Source organism: Heliangelus exortis, chromosome 3, assembly GCF_036169615.1.
Source record: "Heliangelus exortis chromosome 3, bHelExo1.hap1, whole genome shotgun sequence".
In the NCBI taxonomy this organism is placed as follows: Eukaryota; Metazoa; Chordata; class Aves; order Apodiformes; family Trochilidae; genus Heliangelus; species Heliangelus exortis.
Genome location: NC_092424.1, coordinates 14,933,700 through 14,948,201, shown reverse-complemented (window position 1 = coordinate 14,948,201; position 14,502 = coordinate 14,933,700). Strand labels below are relative to the sequence as shown.

Genomic DNA, 14,502 nt, shown 5'->3' with positions numbered 1-14,502 from the left:
AGATGAAACTTTAATTATATGGTATAATAAAAGTCACTACTTCAACAGAGATACCTTTCTGTGGTTTTGAACACATATACATTTTGAGCTCCCTTTCATATAGTGATAATATTTATAGCCATGCTAGTTTACATCTGTCTGAGCCTCCTGTCCATAAATAACCTAAGCATTTATGAATATCAACAAATAACCTATAAGTGTTCTGTCTCCAGTTAGAGTCTATCAGTGCATAAGGGAGCAAATCTTTAGGACAATTTTGTTTATTGAAACTGGCCTTAAGAGCTTGGAGCTACTTCTTATCTGGAGTGCTTGTTCCTATTGAAGAATAAAGATAGAAGTTAGTCCAAATAGAAGTATTGACCTGGATTAGGGATGACAAAATAGTTACTGTTAGTGGAAAATATTTTTGTTGCATTTTGCATCTAGCTTTGCATCTTTATTGAAATCTAAGTAATTTTATCTATCAAGAGATATAAGGATTGTTATGACAAAACAGGAAAAGAAACATGATCTAGGTGATAATGAAACACACTGTGTTGCGCTTTATTTGCCAACCAAGATTGGTTCTTAGGGCAGTGGTACTGTATGGGATTCCAAACAAAATAATCCTTTTTGTTGTTTTGCGTTTTTTTAAATGATGCTTTTTTAATATGCCCAGGGAGTAAGTTCTAGTTAGGGTCAGTATGGATTGCAAATGGTTTTTAGACATTTTTTAGTTATGTTATGTTTTTTTTAAACTTAAATATACTATATCTTGACGTGTGTGTGTGTATATATATATACATGTAAATAATCCAAGTTTATGCAGTTCTTTTCAGTGTTCTTACACTTTAACAAAAGTCTTACTGTGCTTGACTTTATTACAAATAAGGTAATTACTAGTAAGAAGTGTTACTAAAGATAATCTCATAAAAATGGGTGTGTTTTAATACTTTGTGATCCATTGTACATATTTCAAGGGAGGTTAGAGCAAAATTAATAATTTGAAAGCATTTTGTAACAATTTTTTAGTTTATTCTTTGGTTTTGAACACAGATAATCAAAGATAAAACGCATAGAAATGAAAACCTCCATGCACTAAGTACATACTTACTTTCTTTTTTCTGCACTAGTCTTCATCTCAAGCACTTTTCAGTAGAAGATGGAAACCAAAATGAAACTGGATCCAGTAGCGTATGTGTAGATCCAATATTTTTATAGTCTAATAAAATTGATATGGTAATTCATAGTTCTTTTGCTCTCTACATATGTGGGAGGAAATAGGTCTTAAAGACTGTTAAATGATATTTTGTGTTTCCTGTCTTGGTAAATCAAGAAATGCCAAACATTTCTTTCAATAATGAGCTTCATTGCACTTGTTTACTTTCAGGGCATTCCAAGTTAATTCAGTGGGGTACTCAATGCAGTTGAGATTGATAGGTTTCTGAAGTAAAAGTGTGAATAATCTATGCTTCATTCTTTATTGTTTTTTCTTCACTTCAAGTGTCTTCAGGGCTGGGTTTTGTAGTTGTTATTCATTCAGTGGAAGGAAAAATCAATCTGTGAGGTGGGTTGTCCTCATAACCACTACAATGTCACACTGTGATTCTGCAAGTTTTAAGCAAAGTGGAAAATGAATGCTCTTGACTTTTGTAAGTGATAAATTATAATATAACACAACTTATCAGTCCTGTGAATGAAACTACAGCTGTAAGGAATTCTTACTTCAGAACTCTGTGTTAAATGGTGAGCATTTAAATTACTAAGTAATTTATTTTTTAAATTATTTTATGCTCATAAATGTTAAACATAAATTAATTCTGCTGCTCCTACTTGTTTATTCAAAAAGCAGAGCATAAAAAATTCAGCTAGACTACATAAGTGGTTCAGAATGTAGTTCATAAAATTCTTCCAAAATCTAAATTGCTTGCTTTGGATCTTACCACCTACTTCCTCAGCTGTAGAGGGCTGATTTTTAAATATTTCTTTGAGCTGAAGAACTAGTTCTTGTTTAGGAAAAAAAAAAAAAAGAAAGGAACAGTTTGTACTATTTTTTAAAAATATAGAAAACAACATCATATGTCTCAAATAGAAGAGATTCTATATCAGCATCATCAAAGGATGTTGTATATAATTAAATGGCATTGAAATGATTTTGTTACTGGGTTGTGGGTTTTTTGTTGGTTTGGGTTTTTTTGTGAGAAGCATGCCAAAAGTAAAAAGGAGAGTCCTTTTTTGTTTGAATCATTTGGGATTTTTTTTTTTTTTTAATAAGTGAGCTCACTAGCAATTTACAACGTGTGCCCAGAAAATCAGGATTTCAAATCCAGGTCCTGTGTTCCAGAGCACCCACGCTTCCAGATTCTTTGCCAGTTGGAATTCTCTAGGAACAAGACCGGAAGTACTGGCTTAGTGCTTTAATTTATTAATAGCTTTACCTTATTTCTTTCAGATACATAGGTTATTACAGGAGCTTCTATTTTTTACTTCAACAGTCATACATCTTGCTCCAGTTCTGGATTTCTCATTACTTCTTTCTGTCTTTCATTTTTCAGCTTCAGCCTTGTGACATCTGCAGGCTATCACGGTATTAACAATATCGCACTGTTGTACAATACAGAGCTCTAACAGTTACTCATACTTAAGCTGTTGAACAAATGGCTTCATTTACAAAGCAGAGCAAATGTTCTTATTTGCTGATGTCAGTGTTCAATTTCACTTGCAAGGTGGAAGAAACAGAAGCACATTACCTTCTCTTATGTCAACACAGTTTTGCAGACTCTATAGAAATTGGTAGGCTGACTGATACAGGCTGTGTAGGGCACTTAGGTACTGACCTGAGAAATAGAAGGGAAAAAATCCCATATATAGTTTAAACTGACCATCTCTTACATTGAAACTATATTCAAAGTTATTTTCAAAGATTGGCAAAGGAGATATACTGTGTCTTCAAATACTATGTATTTAAAACTATACACGTGGTTTCAAGAAAGGTGTATGGAGAAAAGAGAGCTTAGCTGAATTTTATTATTTAGGCCATTTCCAAATGCGTATGTTCAAAAAATGTCTGATTGTATTAGCTTTTTGAATCTCCCTGAAATTCATTGAATGCTTGGCCAGCTGAGTTGCTTCTTAAAGTGCCAATAAATACTTGCTTGCATCTTTTGGCACATTAAATACTTTTTGTATTTAAAAAGAACTCCATATGAGTGCTTTTGACTTTCTTGAGTAGTTTTTATACTTGTCCTGTGTTCTTTATTTTAAGTTCTTGCTACTTTCTGCTTAGAGATCTTTACTTTTCAAATATTGATAAACAGGCTGTTTCCTCTTGCTTCTTTTAGATATACCCTAGTGATTAGCAAATGACTGCTGTTAGGACCACAAGTAATAGCTGGCAGTGAGTACCATTTCTTTATGTGTGTGCTTTTGGTTTCTTATAATAGTATGCTGTTAAAGAAGGAAATCATCTACTTGCAATCTACTTGACATTTTTCTTTGCAAAAAACCCCTTTGCACGAGTAGTTTTACTGAAGGCATTTTTTTCCTTGTATAAGCAATATCTTGGCTTTTTTATAGTCAATGCCAAATCTCTCCTTGACTTACTTATAAAAAGATTTAGACCTGTGTGCTTTTCATCATTGGAATGAGTGATTTTTAACTGTAGAAACTCTTTACATCTGTTTGCCACGTTCTAGCCACCTAATTCAAAAGAATCTCTTTATATAAGGAGGTATAAAAAATGGCTTTGCAGTTGTGCCTAATTAAAAGAAAAAAAATTGAATTTATCTGTAGTAGGAGGTATAGGTGTCTCTGCTGTACAGTGCAAGTATTTAATTTCAGTCATTCATCTGTGAGTATGATACTGTTTGATTTCTTTACAAAATTAGAAGGTCTGTCTTCAAAATTTTTACTCTCAAGTAACTGAATTTGATACACCTGAGAAAAAAACCCCAAATGTTCCATGCTATCCTGAATTTAGGTAATGTCTTTGAATGCCGGCCTTTTGGCTGTGTAAAGAGGCAGCATTTTAATCCTAATAATTGCCTTTTGTATTAGCAAAATACAGTATTCAAAAATCTGCTTCCACTCATCATTAACAAGGGAGAGTTATCTTAGTTCTGTTCTCACTTATTTATAAGCACCTGGGCCCTGCTGAAAATACTACATAATTAGGAATAGAAGCTCAAGAAAGACCATTTGATGTAACAAACATATTATACCAATATTATTTCAGCAATTCATATTATACTAATAAATACCAGGTACATTCAATATTTATGGAAGTCAATTTATGTCCATGTATATACATCGTTAGCCATATTGTTGTATTTTCTATCTTCCTCTGTTCTTTTTACATTTCTAAATATTAGATTTTAATTTTTTTTACTATAACTCTTTGGTTTTGTGTTGCCTTTTTTTTTTCTGACACTTCCTCTTATTGTATCAATCACATTATTCACATCTTTTTTCACCAATTAAGAGAATTGCTCTCTATTCAAGCTTCACAGAGAACTGAAAGTTTAAAGGTCATTATAATTGCTTGTGGAAACACAGTATTTACTTCAGTATACCAGCTCAAAGGCCACAAGTATTCCAAACTTTAATATATAATAGAAAGCTCTAAAATCATCTTAAAGACCTTCAACTTACAGTAGCAGAACAGTTTTGAAAATCTGAAGCATTTGTTTTCAAGAATAATTTAGGCTTGTAGTACTTTTCTTTCTACAATTCCAATGGTATTTGTTGAGAATTTCCAACTCACTATCTTAGTCTTTTAAGGAGTTTAGATTAATATCTTGCAGGATCAGTCCCAATATGTAAAATGTTTTTGGATTAAATATTCTGGATTTGTGCATATCTTTCCACGTGTTCCACATAATCCAATATTCTGTGAATAAATTGATATAATTGCCCGCTTCATTGGTGCATAAATTTAGGTACAAACAAAGGAAATAAGATTTTTGTACAGTTAAAAAAATCAATATTAGGGTTTACATTTCTATATTTTTGTTAAATTTTCTATTATCTGGCTATTATATGGGGCACTGATAATTTCTGGACTTTTGCTGTTGGATGGTCTACTGTGAAAACAGGGAATTGAGGAAACTATAAAATTATCCCTAAACTTGCTTGGTTTTGTTGCTTTGGTTTTTTTTAATACCTAATTTGGGAAGAAGTCTGCAATAAAATAAAGATTTCTATATTTTATCAAATCTCCTGCATATCTACTTTTATATCTTTACCTCATCAAGAATATTGTGGTTGGTTTTTTTCTTGGTTTGTTGGTTTTTTTTTTCCCTCACAGTTATTTTTAGCAGCTACCTAGGGGAATCTCTGAGGGAAGCATCATTTCACTTTCCAGTTGTGTAACTCACTAACTCACTGTACTGTGAGTACATACAGACTGGCCTAGAATGCATTTTCAGCTTACAGGATGAAACTGAACCTCACAGCAAATTTGAAGTATGCAACTTGATTATTGCTTGACTTCCTCATATGTACACATGTAAACAACTCAGTGTAATGTGTTTATAGAGTTTCTCATACCATTGCAATCAGTAGTTGAAAGGAGATCTTTGTCTTTATTGTCCTGTAATAGATTTCTTTTTTCAGTTGAGCATTGTATATTTATTTAAAGTGAAAAAAAAGTGTAAAAAATCTTCCAGACTGTTAAAGTAGAAGACAAGGACTTACTGCTTTTATTTTTCTGGACCAAATCAATGCAGCCTATTCTAGGGCTATGTTAATAAAACTAATTAATATCTACTGTGGAAATTGTTCAAAGGCTTAGATAGCCAGTTCCATTATTTATTCAACTTTATTACTTCACCCAGAATCAAACCCACTTCTGTTAAATTAGAAGTTATGCAGTCACTGCTGGATGCAGAACAGAGCTTTATCCTCTATATATGTCAATTATGTGTTAGGGAATTGCTGTCCTGTCCACTGCCCATCAGTACTGTCTCACAGCTTTTCTCAAAGAGAGGTTGGATGTGTTGTGCATACTTTTTCTTCTTTGCCATGCCATTAGCAAAAATGCCTGGAGATACCTTCCCTTTTCTCTCCTGTCTTCCATAACATTATTGATAAAATTTGCAGCTTAGAATTTCCATTTTCTTCCCATCGTGATGCACACTTGAAGCTGACTTAGTGTGGGTAGCTCCTATTAAATACAATGGCAATTCTGCTCCAGCTGTGGTTCATTTTTAGGTAAATAAGTGCATGGAGATGTAGAGTTACTGGTTTTTAACAACACAGACATCATTATTAAACATAAAAATAATTTTCAAAATTATAACACAAAAAATTCACATGAAGTATATTGCCAATAAGAAAGCTACTGCAAAAGTGTAAGTAAGCAAACTTCTTTAATTGATGCAGTCTCTCAGATCACCTCAAATGTTTCCGTAGCTTGTTTGTTTGCAGCACATTTTTCATAAAATTGGATTTCCATTTTGGTTGTCACAGAGTTCATAGCTGACACACACAATTAATTGTTCTTTAAGCCAACTTGATGTTGATACAAAATACACAGTGTCAGTTATCAGGGGTTAAAAGGCAAGCTCTCCCAGAAATAAATCATGGCACATAAAGCAAGGTCAAAAGGAGTCCTTCCAAATCTTTGTTTTTAGGCCATGCATCCTGCATGCTATTGAGAGATCTAAACTTTAAAAACATACTCTCAGTTGGCTGGGAGTGCTTTTCTGATGCACTTCAGCTGTGGAATTTGCATTCTGGTTCAGGCAAACATGACTGATTCAGAGGTATATTTTTTCAAAAGACAGAAGTCTTAATCAATGGATAAAACTGAAGTAGCTCAGGGATCTAATCAGTCTGGAGTTGGGCTATCAGACAAATTGCATGGAATCTAAAGTAATCTGGATAGAAAGCTTTGTGATTTATGTGTTGTGTAAATGGTAAGCAGGCTTCATTAAAAAGGAATTTCTGAAGAATGGAAAATAACAGAAAAGAACTAAAGTTGATAATACAAAAGCTGTCTGTGAGCTTCAGTACAGCATGTGTTTACAGTATTTGAAAAAAAAAAAAGAAAAGTGGGTAATGCCAAATCACTTCAGGACTGATTCACAGTCACTAACCAGAGAGCACTGGTGAAGATGTTTCCATCCAAACTGATTATGACTGATTTTCTGTGAGTTTTCTTCCCAGCATCAGCATAAGAGCAGACTCGTACTGTGTCAAGCTTGTGTTTGTTTTCAGTCTGGTATCATGATTCAAACTCACCTGGATCAGCACTTTTCTTTTTTGTACTACATTAATATTTATAAGATGACTATCAAAATGAGTTTTAAATTAATCTCATAAATGATGTAATTATGTGACCTTTACATTTAAAAATTATTTTGTGTGTGTGTGGAATTCTTTACTCATGTTTTCTGGTTTTCTTTCTTTTTCTTTTTTTTTTTTTTTTCGATGACTGGGAAACAAAACCCCATTCTTTGTTTACTGCTGGTTTTCACAGAAAATGGGTCTTTGTTTTATACTTTCATATTCTTCCTCCTTCGGGGAATTTCTGTTGGGAAAGCTATTCTTCCTGATACAGCAGGGTTCTGGCAATAACCTTCAGCACACATTTGCTCTTAATAGTATGTCAGGCCTTCTATTCTTAGGGCAGAACTTCACAATCCTAAAAGGAAGTATGAAGATGTATGAAAAAACCCTTTTTAGGCTTCATCTACTGTGATAACATTAAATAATGGATATTTCATGGTCTATAATTTACTTCATATAGAAGAGAAGATGAAAAAAAAGGAATAATTTTGGATCTCCAGAAGTCAGAAGGAACTGACATTGATTTTAAAGATTTTTCCTGTTGTGAATTAGCTATGGTTATCCATGCTCCAAATTTGATCAGCACAAATTCTGCATGGAGATATTATTGAGAGCTCTAGGAAGAAAAAATGATGAAGAATACAGCAGCTGGCTTGTTCAGATTATTAACTACAACAAATAAAAGACTATTCGTTTAATATTTGTTTCTACACAGATTGTTGCATTTGTAGCATTTCTAAAAATATAATATTAGGGTTTTTTTATATGTTTGCTATTTTCAGTGGAAGTATCTTGTGGCTAAGTACTTCTATTTCAGATTAATGTAGTCTTTTGTGAGGTACTCAACAATATTACAAAAACATCTCAAATTTAAATAACTTTAATTTACCATCTTACATTAAAAGAGTATCGAATTCTGAAATAAAGATACATGCTGCATATTTCCACTGAAGCAATTAAGACTTGTAAGCAATTCAGTAATTTTCAATTCTCTGTTTGTAGCTAGCCCCATGATTAGATTTCTGTTGAATTTTGGTTAATTAAACAGTTTCCACCGTTCCTTTTTTCCATCAGGCTGAGTGCACTTTGACTTTCTAAGCTGAGCAGTGGGAAGACTGCAGTCAAAGTATTTTCACAAAGGTCTCTCCATCTCTCCAGCATGAAATAGAGTTCCTGATCTTGATCTTCAGATGATAGTATAGAGACTGTCTCTTTATTCAGGTTTCTGCTCCAGTGAGTGAGAGTTATTACTAGACTTTTTGTTGTTATTTATAGTTTGTAGTCTAGGTTGATCTCTTGTTCTGGTTCTAAAGATGAAATTTTAAAAATTTATCTAAAAATATACTGAAGATTCTACTGTTTCCTAAAACTGGCAAAGAGTCTGAATGTATTTATAACTTCTGATTTACGTTCTGCTTTTTCCAACTGGACTGTCTTCTGGTGCTCCAGTCTTCTTTTGGCATCTGTATAATCCTTGGGACACAAAAAATTAATTGGGCTGTTGTGTTTTTTCAAGAATGCTGAACACATTACATGTGATGTAAGAGAAAGGAAACAGCAGCTTTAGCTCTTTTAGATCTTTTCAGTTATGCGATGGTAGAAGCAAAGAAGGTTACAAAATGAGACAAAGAAAAGATTCCTTCTTATATGTTTTTAGCTCTAAAACTATTCCTTAGCGTGTGTGAGTATGTTCTAATATGGAGTTCTAAAATCTCCAGTATCACATCTCAGTTTTAGCATCAGGAACAAAAATACATTGCAATTCCATGGACCTTGAAGGAAAATGGTTTGCTAGTATCAGTTAGCTTGGTAAATCCTGCACAGTATTCAGCTAAGAATTACCTGTGATTTTTCTGTAAAAATGCTATATATTTTCAGGTTGGATGAATTAATTGAAACCTTTCTTGAAGATAATGATCCTGATAGCACTCTGGATGTTGGTGCTGACATGCGGAAGATCAAGTATTGCTTCATTCGTGTCAAGGTATTCCTTGTAAATATCAATGCAATACAGTTGAGAGGCATTGGGAAAGGATAAAACAATTTAAGTGTGAAGTGCAGGGAGGGCTGATAGAATTTTGAAGTTTAGTTGGGAAGATTCAGCGGTGGTTTTTGGAAACCTCAGCAAGGATCTCAGCATGCAGTAAAATGTGAGAGAGCACTGGAAGCTGCAGCACAGACATATTATTTGTATATGGATAGATATATCCATCTTATTCCCTGCACTGCAAAGGCTTTATTTTGGACAGACCATGTTGAAAGAGAGAAAAATAATGAGTAAAACCACCATGTTCTTGTATCTGTTACTCTACCTCTCCTGATGACGTTATAAGCCCTTCTAAATCATTGAGAAAATACATTTCAACTAGGAAAAACTAGTGAAAGTAATAGGAAAAGCAATAGAAGGTTATATATGCTTTCCTGTATGTTGGGCTTTCATTTTCCAATATAATAATTTATATATTCCAGATCTTAATTTGTTGTCTTTGAATAATTAGGTTCTATTTACATTGTTAATGGTGAAAGCTTAAATACAGCTTGCCCCACACTTGGCTCAACGCACATGACTTGACAGTCAAGTGGTGTGATTTTGTTTTCTCAAGAGTCTAGAAAAGCTTTACATTTTACAACACAGTTATAAAGTCTGAGTAAGTTTGCTGGAGTAAACTTAAAAGATTCTGCTTTGTTTCTCCTAATAGCAACTATTGAATCATCCAAAGATGTCTGATAGAAAACTGCTCTCACAGCATCCCTCTGAAGAAAAAGACACTGACAAAGAAGCAGAAGAACTGAAAAAACTGAAGGAGCTTCTGCTGCAAAGAGACAATGAAATCAGTATCCTTTATGAGGAAAAATGCATTTGGGTTTGATCTGATCTGGCTACAAAGGTCTTTTTTTTATGTGTGAGATAGTCATTAGCTGTACAGAAGGCAATTCTCTGTATTGACCCCACTGTGTTAAAGCAGTTACTCAATTCCCAACAAATATGTGTCAGGACTTCCATGCACTTGCTTCTATTTCAATTTTGAGCCAAACCAAAATCCTGGATCCATGCTTTAGAATGGTCCAGACAAGATCCAAGTACCCTGGATGAGGCCACACCTAAAACACTCTACACAAGCACATTAAACCAATTTTTTTTTAGAATGGAAAACTGATCCTATATAAGGACCTATTTATTACCTTACAAAGAATAAAATTTTCTGTTAATGTAGTGTTATTTTTAGCCAATTTGAGTGCTGCTCTGGGGACTAGTGTGCTATTTGCCTTTAGAATAAATATAAAATTTGCACTCTTTACATGCAACTTTGAAATTTACATTAAAGGTGAAACTTTTTGCATATCAAAATGCTGTAACTCTCATATATGTTTTGTCAGTTTCACTGCTTCCCAGAAACAAATGCGTGGCTGCACTCTTGCACCATGGATGGGAGTTATTTTTAGCAGGTTGACAGAACTATGGGCAGACTGGAAAACTCTGTCCCTAGTTTTGTGGCTTTTTTTGTGGGTAAACTTGGATATTGCAGGGAACTGAGTTGTTTTGGGTTTGAGTTTATAGGTAGAAGATATGTTTTCAATGGGCAAACTCAGTTGCATTCTTTTTGCTCAGCAGTTCCAGATGAATTTTATAAATCAGATGAGAATGGCATTTTATATCAAGGTGTAACATACTACCAATCTGACATGAGGTGGCAGGAAAGTGTCTCTATTTCTGCTTTGTTACAGAAGACAAGATGTTTTTTTCAGCATTTAGCTATAATGCTAACTACCATTCATCTTAAAAATTCATGTTAATTTTAAGATCTGTATTACCAGAAACACTTCTTCCTGAAATAAATTATTTCCTGTGTATGACATTGATAATGAAAAAAATCAGAACTTATCTATGAAATGCACTTGTGGTTAGTAGATGTTTGCAGCTTTATTTGCAGGGGTACAAGTACAAACTTTTGTAAATCCATATTAGATTTATATAGTAAGAATATAAAAATAAAAACTTTGAACCCAAAGTGATTTACAGGGTCTGCAGCCACTAAGTGACTGTACATCATAATTAGAAAATTAATAACACCTCTAATGTGGTGAAGTGGTGGGAAGTAAACCGGGAAGGAAACTCTTCAGTCAAACTAGGAGATCCTTCTTGCCTATGGTAGCTCAGGGCTATGATAACAATTGAATTGTAAAGTGTTTTATTATTACTACCTAGTCCAGTTAATAATATTCCCCAAAGACTACTTAGATTTTCTTCTGTTCATTCATAAAATTTAAAATTAATAGCATATAAAAAAACCATATCACTGGACTCCTGTGGTTTAGGCTGATTGTACATAGGATTTTCATTGTAATTTCTCTATAAGCTATTAGGTAATATATATTTATACCAAATAGACTCACAGAAAATACATAGTGCTATTGGAAGAAATTTCTCAAAGATCTGTTCTACATTTCAGTAAACCTTATTAGTGCAAAAAGCTTACAGATTTCATGCATTTGCCAGGCTACCTGTAAGTCTAAGAGTGTTTTCATTTGCTTGTAATTGTTGCTTATTACAGAGTTTAAAAAATGAAAAAGGGAATGTCACACAATGGCAACGTGATGCTAGAGTTTTCAGTCCTGGTTGTCTCTAACTGCTTTAATCAAGATGTGATTCAATAGGATCCAAAATTGTGATTTTGTTACAGTTTTGTAAAAATGAATCTGCTGTTTGGAAAAACTAAGGGGGTTGACTATGAGTACAAAGGATATGCCCACCCAACTCCAAATTCACATGTAGACTTCCATGTGAATTGTTCCACTTGGAAAAAGAAATATCTGGGGGACAAACATGATGATTAGTTTATAAAAAAGAGGTCCTTACTGATTTCCTTAATTTGTCTTGCAGATATACTGGTAAATATGCTAAAAAAAGAAAAAAGGAAAGCTCAAGATGCTCTTTTCCAGCTTAATGCTGCCTCTTCTGGTACAGCAGTCTTGGATCAGTCTCTTTCTACAAAGCTGGAAGAAAGTCAAAGCCCATCTAGCAGTTTTAATCTGAAAGAGGCAAAATATTTCAACTCTGCAGTGCATAGACTACCATTGCTTTCCAGACAAACAGGTCAGTGTAATTAATTAAATAAGTTACCGAGTTAATGAGTTACTAGACTATTAGAGTCTGATTTACAGCATATCATTCAAATGTGTACCAGAACAAGAAAGTTCTATTTTCCATGTCATCCATTTTGTGCTAATTCCGTGTCCATAAATGTTGGAATTTAAATGTATAACCCTCTTGCCCTCTCGAGATGCTGATGGCTTTTACAAACTGATGTGGTTATTCTGTTGAACTGTCCTACAAAACCAGGGTATGAATTCAGTCGCAGGCCCTTGAATGTTTGAGTCAATTTTCAGCAAAGGACTTTTTGAGCATCTTTCCTTAAAAAACACTGGGAAATAATACTTTTTTTTCCCTGAAAGATTTGAAAATACTGATTTTATTTTTAAAAAATCTAAACTGGAACTGCAGATATTGGGAGAACTTTTGTTCAGGCATTATTAATTCTTAAACACCGAAAATAATTTTAACCCTTTTTAAAATCTTCCAGCCTAGGACAGAAATCTTATATTAAATTAAAATGAAATTTCATTATTTATGCTTCTAGCTCTGTTACCGGCTTGCAAACACAAAAATTTTTGTTATTATCTCTAAGACTTCTTTTTATGTTATGCACTTTAGATATTTGGGTTATATTTAGCATTTTTAATAAGCCATGGTGATTATTTCTACTGTTAAAAAAAAAAAAAATGAAAAATTTATGTGGTTAAGTGAGCTGAGGTCTTCATTTCAGAAGTTACAAATAGCTCTCTTTTGTATGTGTGAGTATCTTTAATTAAACAATACCTTTCTGGAGCAAGACCTTAGAAAGTCTGAACAAAGTGAAAATTCTTGTGCTGATGTATTTTAAAAATATATATTTTCATGGTTTCTGTAATGGTTTACTAATTCATATAGTTTGCAAACAAGCTAGCATTGAATTAGTAAATAATGCATTTATTTAGGATAGCTAACACACTCAACACCTTTTTATCATGTGCAGTGCCTTCATCAGCAGATGAGTATTGTGTGTCCACAACTAGTAAATGGTTTTTATCTCTTTTAGTAAAGCCCATGTATTGTTTTCATACCTTATTCTAATAGAGATGTCTGTTTTGTAAAATTCATTAGGTGAGCATATTAAATACTCTTGACTGAAAAAAAAAATTACTTGGGACAGGTGGTTTGCACAGGAAATCTGCCACAGTGATGAAGTATTCTCTTTGGTTAAAGAATAAATTAAAGTAAATGTAATTGATTCCCATCCCACTCAGATAAGGAGCACATCTATCTGGAATGAGACAGCAGTAACGTTTGAGAGGAGACTTTTTCTATATGATTAGATTGCACTTTATGTGATTTTTTTATTCTTAAAGTAGCTGGAAACACAGTCTTTACCATCCTCTTTTGAATCAGTTTTGGGCCAGGTTCTGGCATCCTGTGTCTTTCCGTATGGACATGAAAGCCACTAGGTCCTCAATAACCAACATGCTAAGTGTGAACATGCAAGTACTGCCTTAGGTTCACTTAAAATTATTTTATTTTTTAACTTTTCAATCATACTGCTTGAGGGTTACAGATAAATAAAAGATCTGGGGCGGGGGGGGGGGCTGTTTATTTTTGGACTATTTTAGGTGGCCTTGTATGTCTGCACTCCTCTTAGAGTGGCCTGACATTGTGCTACAAGACTAATCCAGTAATGTTGGACTTGCTCTATCTTACTTCATCTTCTGTAATGTATATTTGTTACAGTGATAGTGCTTTAAATGTTATTCCTTATAGTGCTTGCATTATTGTCCTCAGGGAATACTTAGAATGGCAGATGTAAAAATGTAGCTGAAACATCATTAATAATACAACGTGTATTTTTTTGCCAGCATGCTTAAACTCAGCCTCAGGAGAGCAGTTGTTTTCACAAGAACATAACTGAGTGTTCAGGCACTTCTGCTTTTGTGTCTCTGAAAATGACAGTATATTCTTGTTTATATATAAATAACTTTATTTTACTCTTGTTTTATTACTTAAAGTTCTGAAACTAACCAGCTTCATTATTTATCTTCATATTTCAACTAAAATTTATATTCAAAATCCTTGTAGACTAAAGATCTCTTTTTCAAATCAGCTTACAGGTTTTTCAGTGTGATTCTTTGTGGTAACAAGGG

The 14,502-nt window shown here is 33.5% G+C and overlaps 1 protein-coding gene across 2 annotated transcripts in view; it reads left to right on the top strand.

The window, feature by feature from the left end:
* The window catches only part of KIF6 (kinesin family member 6), a 152,619-nt gene that overhangs the window by 54,382 nt on the left and 83,735 nt on the right, over positions 1-14,502 (top strand). For both annotated transcript variants that reach the window (XM_071739374.1, XM_071739373.1), the window contains exons 11-13: positions 9,148-9,253; positions 9,969-10,104; positions 12,152-12,364. In XM_071739374.1, the coding sequence (XP_071595475.1) occupies positions 9,148-9,253; positions 9,969-10,104; positions 12,152-12,364 (455 nt within the window). The remainder of the gene's footprint in view (positions 1-9,147; positions 9,254-9,968; positions 10,105-12,151; positions 12,365-14,502) is intronic.